Source organism: Lissotriton helveticus, chromosome 6 (genome assembly GCF_964261635.1).
Source record: "Lissotriton helveticus chromosome 6, aLisHel1.1, whole genome shotgun sequence".
Lineage (NCBI taxonomy): Eukaryota > Metazoa > Chordata > Amphibia > Caudata > Salamandridae > Lissotriton > Lissotriton helveticus.
In genome coordinates, this window is record NC_136067.1 from 517178962 (window position 1) to 517198335 (window position 19374).

Here is a 19374-nt window from a genome sequence, read left to right on the forward strand (position 1 = left end):
CGCTCTTAAGTCTCATGCTTCAGTCTGTCTTCCTAAAACCTCACTTTTGAGGCTATCACAGTAGGTTGCAGCTCTGAAGAGTCTGAAGTTGTATGAAGTGACTAACCTGAAATGCTCTGCTCCCATTCAAAACCACTGCTTCTCGTCGCTATAATTATTACCTTTAACAAGTCAACTATTCGGAAGGGTAAAGTTCGTGAAATATTCACAATGTCACTTACATGCTCTCCTTATGGACTTGGGAACATCTTTAACTGTGGCAGATATTCGTAATTGTTTAATTGAGATAAGCCTCTCGACGTTATTCAGTTGTGATATAATCAACACACTTTAAAATAGGGTGTATATGTCTCCATCTGTACTTGCTGTGCCTCTCTTGAGACAGCCAAGTACCACATGTAACTTTCTATATTTTATTAGATCTGTAATTGTTAAGACTTTGTCATATCTGCTTAAAACTCAAAGCTGCCTTCTTAAATCTCTGGGTCATCCCATACGCCCCCCCTCATATTGTTCTGTAAAGGGCACCCCAGTATAACCCCAACATTCCCATTACTTTCCAAGTCTTCTGTCAACGTCACTTCACACTTACAGCATGAGCCTGTCGCTGCTTCTCTTCTTACAAGGGTTGTTGCAATCCCACTCCACGCACTCAAACACCAAGAACGCAACAGCTCCACTTACATTCTCAATGTCTCTTAAGACTCTTTAAAATATATATTTTTAGTTAGGCAGTGCTCATAAAACCTACCGTGTTTTTCCATCTCTTACGAATGAAATATGTCCTCCAATATTGATGTCTACCCACAGCTCCACACACATCCCCTTAACTCATCGCATCGTGCGGTTCAAATAAGTACATATTTTAAAGTTGTTCCTATTTTTCACCACAGTGATAGTTGTCCTAGCAAACTCGAAAAGGCAAAAAAGTTTGAGTTAACCCGCCTGTCATGCTGGGTGAACACAGATTTGCCATAAATGCATTAAACTACTCAGATAATAATGTAACCAGTTTGTAATTAATGGAGGAAGGCCTGGTGACTTCACAATACTTACAGATGAAAACACTGTACTCTTATGCGTTCGCGAAAAATGGCAAGCTAAGTGTACAATTTTTTATAGACTGCCTCTTCCATTAAATATTGCAGACAATAGTTAATGTAAATTTGAGAACATACATATAGAAAATAATTTGCATCATACATGTCAGACGTATATTGTAGATACAGGCAACTCATAATAATAATAATAATTATAACAATATTATTATTATTATTGTTTGCATTATTATTTTATCCTAACATTTCAGCATGTGAATATTGTTTACTATTACCCTTCTCTTGGTAGAAAGATGAACGGATAATTCGGCCCTGCAAAAATTGCAACCTGCAGTTATGTTACACACAGCTCTCCAGGAGGTGGTCTCACCCACTGAGCTATCATAACATACATATGTACGAGCGGCTAACAAAAAAAAAAGAGTCATAAGAGTCCAAATGACGTCAGACACCTGCAACCAGCAGGAACGTCCCTTGTTCCTCAGCTGCTGTGAGCCGAAGTCTTTAAACACTCTGATCTTTTCTTTGATGAGACCAGTGGCGCACTCACCCACAGGACTCCATACTGTCTGGAGCTGTGTTGATATTTTATTTTGCTTTTTTAATTAAATCTACCTTAGAAAGCCAGCCACCTTCTCATAACCCCACTTACTTTATGATGCTCAATGAGAGCACGCAGCGCCTCTTCGTCATCGGGGAGCACGCCGTGGAACCGCAGGGCCTGCTCAGCCTCCGCCAACCACTCCAGCAGATCATGGACCGCAGAGTGGAACTCCTCCGCCTGCAACGAGAAACAGGGCTTACCAATGGTTTCCAGAAGAAACAGAACAGACATGCTCTATTCAGTGGAATGCATGAGGGTATGCTCTGGGTATGCTCCGCCATTTTACCAGCAAGCAGCTGACAACCAATACTGCAAAGACATTTCTCCATCACATAAAAATAAACTGTGCACGACTCCATACTCGAGAACAATCAATATCCTTCAGCTTTTAACTTACGAGGAAAGATCAGTGCCAAGACAGGCATAAAAAGAGCTGCTAACTTCCTGGAGCAATGATTAATTTCTATGCTGGGGTGGAGGTGAGTATCACGGTCTGTGGTGCTGTGGTGTGTGTGGCACCGTCATAATCAAACTGAGTGAACTCTTTACTCGATTTTTGCTGCATGGGTGTTTGGCCTTCAGTTTGTGTAGGGTCACACTGTCAAGCAGTGTGTCAAGCTGACCACGCTGCATACTTGCCTGGCGAAGGGCTTGCTCCAGCCTTGTTTGCTTGGACACTGACAAAGCGCACACAGTTTCCCAGCGTGTGCTTAGCTCCTGCATCTGGACCTTCACCCAGGAGGAGTCATCACGACTGCTCTCAATCAATTCTCGCGATGAGCGCTTTAGTGCTTGGACTCCACTTGTCCTCTTACCCAGCTCTTTCTGGAAACCCTGTGGAGAATCAAATACATGAATTAAAACAGTATTTAGACCAGTCCATTTTTCAGCTTTGCACAAATTCTGAATATTGGTCACTTAAAATATCTTATTTTCAAATTCTCTGCCAAATACACTAAAAACAAATGCAGAGTTTTGAATCATTCAACCATGAAGGTAACACCTTCACACAATGCCTAGTGATTTTGTACATTCTCACAAAATATTATAACTTAAAATATGTACTATGTGTGTCTAAGTTATTTCTGTTTGTCAAATAAAATGTATCAAAATCTGGAATGTTTTGGATTTTTAGAGTAGAACAGCATTGTATTTAAACTTTCCTTGCATACTACATCACAATACATATCACAAGTCATAAAATACTCTGATAACTTTAATGCTAAACTAATAACCATTAACTATAACTACATAACATAAAACAGTTGCTTATGGAAGAAGCATTTAAGTAGCTTATCGAGATATTACAGTCTCCAGGATGGTATGTTCAATATTGCAGGTGAAGATACAACCACTGACACCGCCATGCTTTATTTGAGTGAAAATGCCCCTGATCAATGCCATATTTCATGTCATTTACATAAAGTCCTTATAAAAAGTATAATTATATAAAGAAATATTCAGAAAATAGTCAGATTGATTCTAAAGCATTATTGTTAAATCATCTTTCTACAGATTGTAATCTCTTCCTGAAAGAAAGCCAGTGGAGGACTTCACAGACTGCTGTGGCATAAGACGCATAAGTAACAAGCCACATCACTTCATCTGAGACTTTTACCCAGGTCTTGCTTTGTACAAATGAAAGCACCACCAGGTTGGAATGTGATGCACTCTTCCTGGCACCTGCACGAAGCTGCTGTGCAACTTTTGTTGTGTACGGAGTCCTCCTCCTTCAGCCTATGTGCATTTCATATTAAGACAGAAAATCAGACCCCAAAATATAGTGCGACAAAATATCATGGACACAAATATTGTGAAGGTAAGTTTCTATAGGTAAAGTTTTAGTATATATAACTCCACATATATGTACCTTGACGACAAATAGATCTTCAAAATATGTAGATGTGGAGTAAATCTATACTTACCTATTTGTACTTACCTTCTCAATATTTTGGTCCTCGATATTTTTGTCACGATATTCTGTCCACATGAAATTTTGGTTCTGAAATTCCGACAGTAAGTCTGTCCATGTCCAGTATTTTCAGAAAGTTGTGGCTTTATGGTCATCTTTTTGGAAAGCTCTGAAACACTAGGGAAGCGCCACGGACTCCTTATGCAGGAGATGCCGAGTGTAACTGAATGTCTCAGTGACCTAAGGAAGATGGTGTGGACAATTCCATCCTTGATCTGCAAAATCTATGCTCCCGGGTTTCCCCATGGGTGACATCACATGGCAGAAAGAGGGCACAATGAACCCTAAGGTCAGTGATACTCCTTCAGTGCTGGTGGCTCATTTGAGAATGATTACAAAACAAGAGGAATCCATAAAATTAAGGGTTGACGATGTCCCTACTGTGGTTGGGAGCACGTCTGGTGTTTTTAGGTACCCCTCACACACCAACAGGCCCCTTGGTGTCATGCTTCATCATCGGGGTCATCGTATCCCTCTACGGGATACGGCGTGCTGCGACCAGCGAATACGCGGGAGCACTCTTATGTCTATGTGTGGTGTATAGTGAGGGTTATTTAATCATATAGTGAGTGAGTGTGGTGGTGGGGTCGGGATAGTGAGTGGAGATTTAAAAAGGACCTGACTCGTGGGTGGACTCAAAAACTTTAATGGTTCCCCGAGTTGGTACTATTAAAAAAAGGTTGTAAGAGGATGAGCGTAGTATTATGTGCGCTGCCTCTGGGTGTGTGTCAACATGTTTCGATGTAAAAACATCTTCTTCAGGACAGGGTTACACAAAATCCCCACCTTACTCACGTTTTTCTAATTTGTGTATATACAAAAAAGTTATATTTATTAGTGAAGGTCTATTATTGTACCTAAACTTTAGCCGCTATTTTGCAGACCTGTAGAGAGAAAGGATAAAAAAAAATTCTGGTAGTCCTTGCTTTCAAAAAAGACCATGGGTTAAATACATCCGTGGTATTGGTCATGCAGAAAAAGTGCGGTTTTTTATAAAAATGTTGTTGAAAACAAACATTGCACGAAGTGTTAATTCTACACAACTATTTTTAGCGTGCCTATTGTGAAAAATACTATTTCCAAAATATTCGAAAAATATTCGAAAAAAGAGGACACATACAAAACGAACACACATACAACATAAAGCACACACTCTAGAAACGGGCCATGTTTGGTGCCACCCGTATTTTGCAAAGGTGGTAAGGTAACTGTGCTGTAAACAGTGAGCCAGCTAAAACATACTGTAAAAATGGGAGTTCAATGCTCCATGAGACCGTGTCTAACGCAGGGGTTACCCGGGCTTCCTTGCTGCCTGTGAACATGAAAAAAGGAAAAGATATATACATCCTGCTGTTTATGCTGATTGGTACTTACAATGCCGTCTGGAAATGTCCGTTTCATTCAGTTACTCACGGGTCTATGAGGAGAATCCCTCTTCGCTGCCCCTTACGCCGGCTCCGTCGTATCTAAGAATGTGTCTTAGACGAGCCTTTTTATGTGCTGGGTACACGCCCAGGTTTATCTTAATTAGTGGCCGGTGCGTGAGTATTTAGTCAATTACTCGCCGTGGAGCCCATATTTGGTCTACCGGTGATCAGCCTGTTGATTGCCGGGCGGCCGCGCGATTGTCTTACGCGCATGCGCATAACGGAGGCCTCACCGTGTCCCACGAGAGGGTGCGGCTCTGTCTCTGCGCATGCGCAATGCCTCAAAACCCGCGATGCGATGTTGCTGATGCTCTAAGAGGCTTGCTGTTTACAACGTGAGAGTCCGTCTCCGTTGAGCGCATGCGCATTGCAAAAAACCGGAAGAATTGATTTCAAACCCTTCGATTCACCAATTTATATTAAAAATATTAAAGTGGGGCAGCATTTCGGCCCCTGTTATTAAATCCTGTTCTCTGCATGCTCATTTCATCCCGCTCATGTTCCTTCATTTTGCATGTCAGGCAAGCAAGGTGTAGGTAGTTTACTGCACGGTCCCTGGATGGATTATTTTTAGAGGTGTCTCAATGTACATTCAGTTTCTTAATTGCCCCCAAGGTATATCATCGTTGAGGCCTGATATGTGGGTCCCCAGACGGAACACCCAACGCTGTTCCTTCTCAAAAAGGCCATGTTCTGAAGGTAACTGTTCAATGATGGTCCAGTGGATGTCATTGACACAGTGTCCCATCTCCAGGAAGTGGTTGGCCATTTTGGTGGTGCTTTTTTTACACCGTATATTGCTCTTATGTTCATTAAGTCTCGTTTTTATTGCTCTCGTTGTCATGCCAATGTATTCCAAACGGCAGGGGCATGTAATCATGTAGACAACGTTTTTGCTGTTGCAGTTGGTCAACCTCCTCTGGTCCCATTTTGTGCCATTGGAGAAGGTAAGTTGTGTGCTCCTTTTTGTCAGGTGACAGCTGGCACAGTTGCCACATGGGAAATGACCCTGTGTCACAAAAACAAGGTGGTAACCAATGAGAAACCGACCAGGCCAATATGTATCACCACATTTAACACCCATTCAAATGAGGTGTCCAAAATAGTGAACAAACATTGGCGCATCCTGAATTGCGGTGAGCTGGAGATAGAAAAACCAATGTTCTCCCACAGACGCGGGAGGAACTTAAAGGATATCCTTGTACATACACGCCCCAGATCTTCTCCACAACACCAATCTTCTATACATGGGACACAGGGTCATTTCCCATGTGGCAACTGTGCCAGCTGTCACCTGACAAAAAGGAGCACACAACTTACCTTCTCCAATGGCACAAAATGGGACCAGAGGAGGTTGACCAACTGCAACAGCAAAAACGTTGTCTACATGATTACATGCCCCTGCCGTTTGGAATACATTGGCATGACAACGAGAGCAATAAAAACGAGACTCAATGAACATAAGAGCAATATACGGTGTAAAAAAAGCACCACCAAAATGGCCAACCACTTCCTGGAGATGGGACACTGTGTCAATGACATCCACTGGACCATCATTGAACAGTTACCTTCAGAACATGGCCTTTTTGAGAAGGAACAGCGTTGGGTGTTCCGTCTGGGGACCCACATATCAGGCCTCAACGATGATATACCTTGGGGGCAATTAAGAAACTGAATGTACATTGAGACACCTCTAAAAATAATCCATCCAGGGACCGTGCAGTAAACTACCTACACCTTGCTTGCCTGACATGCAAAATGAAGGAACATGAGCGGGATGAAATGAGCATGCAGAGAACAGGATTTAATAACAGGGGCCGAAATGCTGTCCCACTTTAATATTTTTAATATAAATTGGTGAATCGAAGGGTTTGAAATCAATTCTTCCGGTTTTTTGCAATGCGCATGCGCTCAACGGAGACGGACTCTCACGTTGTAAACAGCAAGCCTCTTAGAGCATCAGCAACATCGCATCGCGGGTTTTGAGGCATTGCGCATGCGCAGAGACAGAGCCGCACCCTCTCGTGGGACACGGTGAGGCCTCCGTTATGCGCATGCGCGTAAGACAATCGCGCGGCCGCCCGGCAATCAACAGGCTGATCACCGGTAGACCAAATATGGGCTCCACGGCGAGTAATTGACTAAATACTCACGCACCGGCCACTAATTAAGATAAACCTGGGCGTGTACCCAGCACATAAAAAGGCTCGTCTAAGACACATTCTTAGATACGACGGAGCCGGCGTAAGGGGCAGCGAAGAGGGATTCTCCTCATAGACCCGTGAGTAACTGAATGAAACGGACATTTCCAGACGGCATTGTAAGTACCAATCAGCATAAACAGCAGGATGTATATATCTTTTCCTTTTTTCATGTTCACAGGCAGCAAGGAAGCCCGGGTAACCCCTGCGTTAGACACGGTCTCATGGAGCATTGAACTCCCATTTTTACAGTATGTTTTAGCTGGCTCACTGTTTACAGCACAGTTACCTTACCACCTTTGCAAAATACGGGTGGCACCAAACATGGCCCGTTTCTAGAGTGTGTGCTTTATGTTGTATGTGTGTTCGTTTTGTATGTGTCCTCTTTTTTCGAATATTTTTCGAATATTTTGGAAATAGTATTTTTCACAATAGGCACGCTAAAAATAGTTGTGTAGAATTAACACTTCGTGCCATGTTTGTTTTCAACAACATTTTTATAAAAAACCGCACTTTTTCTGCATGACCAATACCACGGATGTATTTAACCCATGGTCTTTTTTGAAAGCAAGGACTACCAGAATTTTTTTTTATCCTTTCTCTCTACAGGTCTGCAAAATAGCGGCTAAAGTTTAGGTACAATAATAGACCTTCACTAATAAATATCACTTTTTTGTATATACACAAATTAGAAAAACGTGAGTAAGGTGGGGATTTTGTGTAACCCTGTCCTGAAGAAGATGTTTTTACATCGAAACATGTTGACACACACCCAGAGGCAGCGCACATAATACTACGCTCATCCTCTTACAACCTTTTTTTAATAGTACCAACTCGGGGAACCATTAAAGTTTTTGAGTCCACCCACGAGTCAGGTCCTTTTTAAATTTCCACTCACTATCCCGACCCCACCACCACACTCACTCACTATATGATTAAATAACCCTCACTATACACCACACATAGACATAAGAGTGCTCCCGCGTATTCGCTGGTCGCAGCACGCCGTATCCCGTAGAGGGATACGATGACCTCGATGATGAAGCATGACACCAAGGGGCCTGTTGGTGTGTGAGGGGTACCTAAAAACACCAGACGTGCTCCCAACCACAGTAGGGACATCGTCAACCCTTAATTTTATGGATTCCTCTTGTTTTGTAAACGTTACCCAGGGAGAACGAATCCATATAGTCTCTCTCTCTCCTTCCTTTGTTAAAATTTCATTTGAGAATGAACCAGAGGGACAGATAGAAGTATGGAGACTTTGGAGCAGGAGTGAGAGTATTATTCTGATAAACTGAGGTCCCATGAGCTGTTCCATGTGCTGAAGAGCAGGCATGGGCACATTTCTTCACTTTGAAGTACTCAGCCCTGTTTAATGTGTAAAGGGCCAACTGTTTGATGGGTTTTCAGTGATGCAGAGAGGCTTCAGGTGTGTGGCTTCTGGGAATTACAGCTATCTGCTGTCTCATAAATATGAACTCTGAACTACTAAACCCAAGACAGTGGTGGATTGAGACAATTTGTTATTTTAAAGAATTTGAAAACAGACAAAGGATAACCTCTGATGCACTACCTTAGTCAAAACCAGTATTGATTGTTGGAGCACAAAGAAAGATAAACAAGCATTTACAATGCAATGGTCTCGGCATTGTTAAAGTTAGAGCTATTGGCATTGCTCATGACATTATTTTTATTTATGTTTTTAAAACATAAATAAATGGCATTGTCATTTACAATGCCAATAGCTTAATCTCTCGCAAATGCGAGACCTACTGCATTTGCACCCACGCACAGAGCACACACACAAAGCCACCCACACACACATACAGAGCCACCCACACAGAGCCACCCACACAGAGCCATTCACATAGAGCCATTCACATAGAGCCACCCACACAAACACAGAGCCACCTACACACACACAGAGCCACCCTCACACAGACCCACCTAAACACACACAGAGCCACCCTCACACAGACCCGCCTACAAAAAAAGCTACACACACAGAGCCCAACACACACACAGAGCCCAATACACACACACGGGGAACAGCGTTTACCACGCAACTTTTACAACGGAAGTCGTTACAGCGACTTGCGCTGGGGGGCGCCCTATGATAGGGAATAGTTAATTGACTATCCAAAAGCGGCCCTCCCCCCCGATTACTACATTCTTCACGCCGACCGTCCTGGGGATCGGCCGGGGGGAGGGGTAGCGGCCATTATATCAAAGCACCTTGATGTTATCTCCTCGTCTTCCCTCACTCTCCCCGAGGTTGACAACCTGCTCTTTAGTTTAAAAACTGATGCTGGCGCCCTCACGCTCCTACTCCTTTATCGGCTCCCATACCCTATGCCATCTTTCTCTACCATCATGAGTGAACAGCTGTCCAATCTGCTCACACTGCACTCTAGCTTCGCCCTCTTCGGCGATCTTAATTATTGATTTAATGATGCCAAGGTCGGCTCACATGCCGCAGAACTTTTTGAAGCTCTTAGCAGTCTGACCCTGTCCCAACAAGTCTCCTTACCAATCCATATTAAAGGCCACATTCTCGATCAGATATGGACCTATAATCTAGCTCTATCTCACCCATCTATTTCCCCTTGTCTTTGGTCAGATCATCACCTTGTAGACACCACCATCACCGTCGCTGGCAGGATTCCTGCCCCCTCGATGGCGGGTGGCCTATCATGCAAATGGAGATAATATGACTCCCAAGGCTTTCTTACCACCTTGGCCAACAGCCGCCCAATCACCACCACCCCAGCCAACATTGACGCAATGGAAGATGACATTAGTTCTTGGCTTGAGTCGGCCAGCGACCAATTTGCTCCCCTCACTAAATGTCCTTGTACCAGACACAACAACTCCCATAGATGGTTTTCTGACATCCTTAAGCAGCATAAGTTGATAGTGCGCCAGCAAGAACGGCTCTGGAGACGCGATGACTCCGACCCAGTCAGACTGCTGTATATTGCTGCACGCAGAGCATATAAAGCTGCTATCACCTTAGCCAAGTCGGAGCATTTCTCTCATAGACTGTCGTCAGCTGACAATAAATCTAAGGAGGCTTTTAAAATTATGAATGAGTTAACCACAGACGACAGAACCCTTCAAGTTCAGACTCCCACGCAAGCGACTTGTGATACCCTCAATCTTTTCTTCACTGAAAAAATTATGCAAATCAAGGACTCGTTACCCCCTATCCCCCAAACTCTACCCTTGGATATTTCCCCCAACAATCCACTATCCTTTACTCAATTCCCCACTCTCAATTCCAATACACTAGCGGAACTCGCGACCCGGGTTAAATCGGGCTCCCCGAGAGATTGCTGCCCCCCTTCGGTCTTACGGGACATCTGCCTCAATCTACCTGATTGTATCCTACCCCTGCTGAATGGCTCCCTCAGCAGCGGAATTGTCCCTAGATCGTTTAAGGAGGCTATTCTATTGCCCCTCCTCAAGAAACCTGGCACGGACCCCCTGATATCCTCTAACTATCGTCCCATCTCCCTTTTGCCCTACTTTTCCAAACTAATAGAAGCCCATGTCACCCAATGTCTTTCAAACTTCATCGAGACATCCGGCCACCTCGAGCCCAATCAGGCCGGTTTTCGGCCGGGTCATTCTACCGAGGCCGTCATCTTAGCTGTTCTTGATACACTGAGAAGGAACGCCGACGCAGGGATCCCTCAAGCCCTCGTTCTGCTAGATCTGTCGGCCGCGTTCGACACGGTGGACCATAACATCTTGCTCCACCGTGTCGAACAGGCAGGCATCCAGGGCTCTGCCCTCAAATGGACGGAGTCCTTCCTGTCTGGAAGAACACAAGCCGTCCGCCTTGGCCCATATACTGCAGACAAAACCCCCACGTCCTGGGGAGTCCCCCAAGGTTCTTCCCTCTCGCCACTACTGTTCAACCTTTACCTCCGGCCCTTGATCCACTCTCTTCAGCCATGGAACATCACAGTGTATAATTATGCGGACGACTTGCAAATTGTCTTCCCACTCAATTCCTCGAATGCCATCAACAACTTTCACACCGTCATGATTCACATCCAACAGTGGATGAACCACAAGCAACTTAAATTAAATCCTGGGAAAACAGAGCTTCTTCTCCCTGGATCTAGCCCTACCCACTGGGGCCCGCAATTTTGGCCTGCGGAGCTGGGCTCTCCCCCAGTTCCGGCCAAATCTGTAAAAAGTCTGGGTGTGATCATTGACGGCGAGCTCTCTCTCAAAGCCCAAGTAAGCGCTGTGACTTCCTCCTGTATGTACCAACTTCGGAAAATCCGCAAAGTCAGCCACTTACTGCCTCACGCCGCACTGGTCCAGGTTATTCTTTCGCTGGTTATATCCAGATTGGATTTTTCCAACTCTCTGTACTGTGGACTTCCTCAATCTCTGCTTCGCCGCCTCCCGATAGTACAGAACCAGGCGGCCCGCCTCATTTACAAAATTCCCAAGTGGCAATCGGCTAAACCCATGTTTCACAGACTCCACTGGCTGCCAATGGAACAAAGGGCGGCCTTCAAACTTGGCTGTCTTACGTTCAAAGCCCTCCATTGCACCAGTCCGGTTTTTCTGAACACACTCATCACCCCACACCGCCCTACGCGCAACCTTCGATCTGCCCATCTTCATTTGTTAGCCTCTCCTAAAATCAAAACCAAGAAATTCGGCGGTCGTCGGTTCACTCATTTAGCCCCCGCCCTCTGGAACTCTCTTCCTCTCACCATCAAGTCCAGCCTAACTCTGCTTCAATTCAGGAAACTGCTCAAAACTCACCTCTTCCCATCCCTAGGCTAATTCTTCCTCCTCTGGCCTTACACTCATTTACTTACTCTGTCATGCAGCGCCAGGAAACCTCCGGTGTCAGTGCGCGTTACAAGTGTCAGTTAACATAACATAACATAACATAACTATCCACGGGGACTGGAGTTGGAATAGTAAATTAAACTATTCACTATCCAGCACCCCCCAACGCAAGTCGTTGTAACGACTTGAGTTGTGAAAGTTGCGTGGTAAAGGCATGCGTTGTAAAAGCATGCGTGGTAATGACATACATCCCATTATTATTATTATTATTTGGAATCTTGTATAGCGCGCGGTTACCCTGGGCATCCCAGCGTGTCCATGACTCAAGGGTGTAGAACAAGGAAGACAGTATTAAGCGGGGAACAGGTGCGTCTTGAGTAACTTCCGGAACCGAATGGTACAAGTCTCTGTGCGTAAATTCAAAGGCAGCGCATTCCATAAATTGGCTGCGTTCACAGAGAATCTTCTACCACCCGTCCGTGCTCTCTTCACTCTGGCCACTTGTAACAAAAATTTGTGGTCAGAGCGCAGGGCTCTGGTAGCCTTGTAAGGGAGCACCATATTACCCAAGATGGGAGGTCCCTTCCCCCGAAGGATTTTATGAGCCGTACAGAGCGATTTAAATGTTATCCTCTCCCGTACCGGAAGCCAATGCAGCGCTCTTAATGCCGGTTTTACTGACTGTCTCCTTGGAATATTCATCAGCAGCCTTGCTGCTGCATTCTGCACTTGTTGGAGTTTATTGAGCGTCGCTTCCGGAGCGCCCAAAAAAATCACATTGCTATAATCCAACCTCGAGACAATTAGTCCTTGGATAAGAAGTTTCCTGGAGGCCGGAGGTAGGAGAGGTAAGATCTTACGTGCAGATCGGAGCAGACCAAAGCAGACTCCGGCAGTTTTTTTTGCGTGGGTCTTAAAAGACAGGTCTTGTTCCAGCCACAAACCTAGGCTTTTAATCTCTTTTTTGGGGCTTGGAGGATCGCCAAGGCAACTCGGCCAGCTGCCAGGCGGAAAAGAACGCCCAGAGTGTCCCAGCAGCATTATCTCTGTTTTAGAGCCATTCAGTTTTAATGCTGAATTGCCCATCCATGTGTGCACCTTGGACAAGCAAGAGTGCAATAGGTCCGGTTGATTCACCAATTGGGAGAGGGCCACCACCAGCTGGGTATCATCAGCATAGCTGATCATTTTGATGCCAAATGGTGCCACCACATCCTCAAACGGTGCCATATAAACATTAAACAATGTGGGGCTCAGGGAGGAGCCCTGAGGCACACCACATTGTAGGGGGATAGGGGCTGATTGTGCACTACCTTCCCAGACTTGGTAGGTTCGATGGTTCAGAAAAGACGCAAGCCACTTTAAGGCCGTTCCAGTCAAGCCTACCTCTGACAGTCGCTGGAGCAGCACCTGGTGGTTTACGGTGTCAAAAGCCGCACTGAGGTCCAGGAGGATCACTGCCACCGATCCTCCTGAATCCAAAACGCTCCTGGCTTCTTCCACGACTGCCAGAAGGGCCGTATCAGTGCCTTGGCCCGGCCTGAATCCTGTTTGGGAATTCCGCAGCAAGCCATTAGACTCCAAGAATTGAGACAATCGCCTGTTCACCAGTCTCTCCGCGATCTTACCAAGCCCGGGCAGCAAGGAAATCGGTCTAAAATTAGCCAGGTCAGATGGATCTAGACAAGGCTTTTTCAGAAGGGCCTTTACTACCGCTTTTTTCCAGCTGGGTGGAACCACCCCCTGCGCAAAGGACGCGTTAATGAGATCTGTTACTGGTGCGGCAATAGTAGTTGCTATCTGCTTGAGATATTTCATCGGGACAGGATCCCTAGGTGAGCCGCTTTTGATGACCCCTAGCACCTTGAGAACATCGTCCGTGGTCACTGGGCCAAAGATGTCCAGCTCGATTTCGACATCACCCCGCTGTTTGCCTATAACTAATTCCTGGGCTGGTCGTGGTAAGGAACTCACGATGTTTTCTACTTTCGTGTAAAAATAGTTGGCCAGTTCCTTACATTTCTTTCGAGGACTCTCGTGGTTCACTGACGGTTCAGGAGTTTTTAAGAGGTCTCTAAAGACCTTAAAGGACTCTCTGGCGGAATTAGCCGAATTGCCAATTCTCTCCTCAAAGAACTTGGCTTTGGCGTCCCGGAGCGCGGCTTTATATCCCCTGATAGCCGTACGATACTCTTTCCGGGTTGCCTCACCCCAATCTTTCCTCCAAGTCCGCTCTAGCCTCTTGCAGCCTTTCCTAAGAGTTCTTAACCTCTGAGTATACCAAGGGGCTGAGCCTACTCTCTTCTCCCTCTTCGGCATTCTCTTCTTAGTGAGAATGGCGTCCAGGGATCTGGTCAGCCAACCTTCCAGGTTCACATCTGCAACTAGCGGGTTCGACACCGGGCATGGACAGGTAGCATCCAGATTAGCAGTCCAGCGCTCTACCGGTAACCTGGACCAAGGCCTGTCAACAGAGTAGGTCCTATGGATGGTTACCTCCGTTAAATCGTACTGCCAGTTGAAGGGAACCAGAAAATGGTCTGACCAAGGTAAAGCCAAAGGAGTCAGGGCTTTAATACGGGCCATGTTCGAGAAAACTGGGTCAAGTAGGTGACCCTTACAATGCGTGGCCCCTGAGTTAATTAGCCTCATGTCGAAAGCTTTCAAATCACCCTGCAGGTCAACAGCCAGTGTGTCGGCAGGGTCGTCGAAATGTAGATTAAAATCTCCAAGCGCCACAAAGTTGGCAGTTGACGATGCCAAAAACGTAACGGTTTCCATCAATGAACTGGCGAATTTGCCTACACACCCCGGTGGGCGATACACTAAGAGGCCTGATATGGAGGTCGTGGATGACATCCGTAGTGAGAATTGACAGCTCTCACAGTCGCAAACCCCCCGTCCTGGGCTCTGCAAACAAACGTGTCCCTATAGATAGTAGCAATACCACCTCCACGCCCAATAGGCCTATCTAGGTGGTATATTAGATAGCCAGGGGGGACTGCTTGCACCATATCTGGGCCCGAACTAGACGTTATGTTATGTTATGTTATGTTATTAGTTCATTTCTATAGCGCACGGCTACTCAAAAAGAGTGTCCCGGCGCTTTTATTGGAGAAGGCAAAAGACAGCTGCAACATAATAACATAACACCAAATGAAAGACTAAAAGAGCAGTGAGCCAGGAGTTCAAGAGAGAACGGCTACTGAATAAAAAGCCACGTAGTCCAGGTTTCTGATAAAAACAGGATATCCAGCTCATGATCTCGAACAAGGGAATTGATTTCAATTGAGTGGCTAGGAAGGGATCTACAGTTCAGCAGAGCCATTAGTAGGGCCTTATTTCCCTTAACTCTCTGGCCCTTAATGCACTGCCTGCACGACACGAGAGGTATATCTATGTTATGAATATAGTTGCAGGGCGCATCGATCGAAGGTCGTAATGATATAAGATCATTTCTAGTGTATCTAATAACGACCTCAGGAAAAACTGCCAGCGTATCTAGCCCTGAGCCCGACTGGGCCCGGACGGGCACAGACGGGCTGAACTCTGGCGTAACTCCGGCGTAATGACAGCGGACCCGCTGCGCGTACCCGCTGCGCGGACCCGCTGCGCGTTTGCATGCCCACCTTTTATAGGAGGTCTGGCGTCCTTATGACAACTAGACCGTGTGCTTACCCCCAATATGGCCGCCAAAGTCGGAATCCGGGAGGCAAGGAGAAGGACCCGCAAAGAGCGGTGGGTATTCCACAATTATAGTGCAGGTAATGGATTTTTAAAAACAGGGGATAAGGTAACTAAAAATAAATTATTGAGACAAAAACGGGCGTTTAAAACTAAATAGCGTTATGCAGCTTGTAATTGCACTAAAGCGCAGCACGCTTTAACCTAATACAGCGCTTCCTCGCTACTATCACTGCCCTTTCGAAATGGACACACACAGAGAGCCCAACACACACACACAGAGCCCAACACTGGCCCAACACTATATGTAGTTAGAAAGAAAAGTGATATTAATATCAAGCACACTGAACTTGAAAGACAGGTTGTCACTCACAAAGTCTTAAGGACACTAGTTCACAAACTGGCCCACTTTCAAAATCCATACTAATCCCCACAGTAATGCACAGAACTATCCGCATCCACCATAGAGCCAAAGCATACTTGCACCCACGGCAACGCCCTTCTTAACACTGGTAACATCCTTTTTAAGGTTCTTCCCCCAATAGGCCCCACATCAGCTTAAGTTGCTCCTTATGATGGCACCATATCATCCTTAATTATTCCCCGAATTGATATCTGGTCTGGTATTTTGGCCTTTATTTAATTAAGGCGTTCCGTGACTCTTATACTTGTGCACCCGAAGTCTTCTTGGGTTTCTACTTACGTTGGCTATGTGCCTTACATTGGCAGGAGGTGGTCATTTTGCTTTGCAGTCATATTGTCTGGCATCCATCCTTGATATCAAGCATCAAATTATCTTTGCAAAGGAACCATGCTGATATTCTTGTTTACTCAGTTAATGGAATGATTTCTACATCAGAAGTAGGTCTCCAGGTTCATCCTGCCAATAGCACTTTGGTTCTACACTTGTTTCACCAAATGGAACAGTATTTTAACGCTCTTCACAATAGCACTATACAATCACCTTGCCACGCAAAGAGGAAGTATTTTGACTTCAGATTTAGGGAATTAATGAACCATTGGACACCGGACATTATTTTACTTAAATAGAATAAAAATATTGAAAGACCTTGGTAAGCGAGGCACAACGTATGGAAAACAGAACACCCGGGCTTTGGCTTCTCGTCATTTAGAGGAGATGATGAGTTTAGGGACACCAATGCTAATGCATGCTAAATAAATTCATAATTGCCCTCACTCATAAGTTTTCCGGTCTATTTAACATGCAGATGGGGCCATGCAGTTCTGTATCAAGAAGAAACCGCAAGTGAACCATGCAGAATATAATAGGCCACCACTCAAGCCAAGCAGATGTCAATGCAAGGACAGTCAAGATTCCTCCTTCAGGCACAAACAGATGTGTAATAAAAAAGGTGTATGTGCAGGGACAGCAGTATCAAAACAAGCACAATCAACGAGGGGGCAGGACAGCAAGCACAAGCAACGAGGGGGCAGGGGCAGGAGAGCAAGCACAAGCAACGAGGGGGAAAGGGCAGGAGAGCAAGCACAAGCAACGAGCGGGCAGGGGCAGGAAAGCAAGCATAAGCTACGAGGGGGCAGGGGCAGGAGAGCAAGCACAACCAATGGGGGGGCAGGAGAGCAAGCACAACCAACGAGGGGGGGCAGGAGAGCAAGCACAACCAACGAGGGGGGGGCAGGAGAGCAAGCACAACCAACGAGGGGGGGGAGCAAGCACAACCAACGATGGGGGGGCAGCAGAGCAAGCACAAGCAACGAGGGGGCAGGACAGCAAGCACAACCAACGGGGGGGGGCAGGAGAGCAAGCACAACCAATGAGGGGGTGGCAGGACAGCAAGTGTAACCAACGAGGGGGCAGGACAGCTAACACAAGCAACGAGGGGGCAGGACAGCAAGCACAAGCAACGAGGGGGCAGGACAACAAGCACAAGAAACGAGGGGGCATGACAGCAAGCACAACAAACGAGGAGGGGCAGCACAACGAACGAGGGGGCAGGACAGCAAGCACAACGAACGAGGGGGGCAGCACAACGAACGAGGGGGCAGGACAGCAAGCACAACAAACAAGGGGGGGCAGCACAATGAACGAGGGAGCAGGACAGCAAGAACAACGAACGAGGGGGGCAGCACAATGAACGAGGGTGGGGGGAGCACAACGAACGAGGGAGCAGGACAGCAAGCACAATGAACGAGGGGGGCAGCACAACGAACGAGGGAGCAGGACAGCAAGCACAACGAATGAAGGGGGGCAGCACAACGAACGAGGAGGGGCAGGACAGCAAGCACAACGAACGAGGGGGGCAGGACAGCAAGCACAACGAACGAGGCAGCAGGACAGCAAGCACAACGAACGAGGGGGGCAGGACAGCAAAGAGTACTCACCGGAGGACTCGGCAGCTTCTCTACTTCTTCCAGCGGATGTCGGGCAGAAATGGCGTCAGGAAAGCAGCGCCATTTTCGCATTCGGGGGTGTGTTTTTTGCGGTTGAGTGACGGATGACGTCACAGACTTAAAAACTGCAAAAAACACGACCCGAATCCGAAAAAGACGGGGCTTGTACGGAGTGACGCCCCTCTCCTCCAATGGCTGTCCTCCATTTAGGAAGCCAGCCAATGGAGAAGAGGGGCAGGTTCAAGCCCCCATATACTGTGTTTACATTAAATCGCGGCTGCGCGAACACTGCTGCGCAGTGTAACGCTAGGCCGAGACCTAATAAAAACCTCAGATGTAGCGAACCTCTAAAATACTGGGCTTCAGCTGCCTGGTCCATGACGGGACACCTCTGACTCAAAGCCATGTGTACTTTGAGGCTTAAGCCCATTCACAAATACTATGTTCAATTTTATGAACTTTTGCAATTTTACAAATCTAAGAACTGTGAAAGAAACCATATTAACAAGCTGTATAAATCCAAAGATAAGTAAAATAAAAACCATGTCAATTGACAAGTCTTAAAATGTTTTCAATGCATTACTTTGTGATTGTCAATCAAGTTCATCACTAGATCCATGTCTCCATGCACCGGCTGATCTTCTGCCAGCTGCGGTTCAACTCTGTACAGCCAGTCAATAAGTGCCTGCAGGGCATCCGTAAACTGCCCCGAAAACAGCAGTGCCTCCTCCAGTTTATTTTGCCTGATGGAAAACAAAAATGTAATCTGTCAGCCACAATCAGAATACCACAAAACTGGCTCAATTACATATTCAATAACAATGCTGTGTGGACAAGCCAATGTTTTTATGCTGCACTCTGGAAAAACCTAAATTCTCTAAAGATTGTGGGAATTTTAAGCACACAGTTGGGGAACCAGTGACCAATCTCGAAAGTAAGTGTTACAGCCGTAGACCAAATGATCACCTTGGCTGGGTTTGACGATGGCAATATTGTTGATGACCTCAATCATTTTGACATTTGTGGGTATCACCATATTGAAAATTCTTTTTTGGTGATAAGTATATGCTGGAACTGTGCAAGACTGTAATTCGAATGATAGGCTGATCATTTTTAATAAGCAGTGAAAATATAACCGTAAACACGATGACATAATCTGTTATGTCCAAGCCTCAGTGTGGAAGAGTTCTTGGAAGAAGTCAGAATTTCTAAGAGACTTGTAAATAGCGGTGGA

At 45.9% G+C, this 19374-nt stretch overlaps 1 protein-coding gene across 2 annotated transcripts in view; it reads right to left on the reverse strand.

The window, feature by feature from the left end:
* Nucleotides 1–19374, reverse strand: part of DST (dystonin) — a 1569532-nt gene that overhangs the window by 108041 nt on the left and 1442117 nt on the right. For both annotated transcript variants that reach the window (XM_078647976.1, XM_078647975.1), the window contains 3 exons: nt 18724–18883; nt 2302–2496; nt 1711–1839 (listed from right to left, as the gene is read on the reverse strand). In XM_078647976.1, the coding sequence (XP_078504102.1) occupies nt 1711–1839; nt 2302–2496; nt 18724–18883 (484 nt within the window). The remainder of the gene's footprint in view (nt 1–1710; nt 1840–2301; nt 2497–18723; nt 18884–19374) is intronic.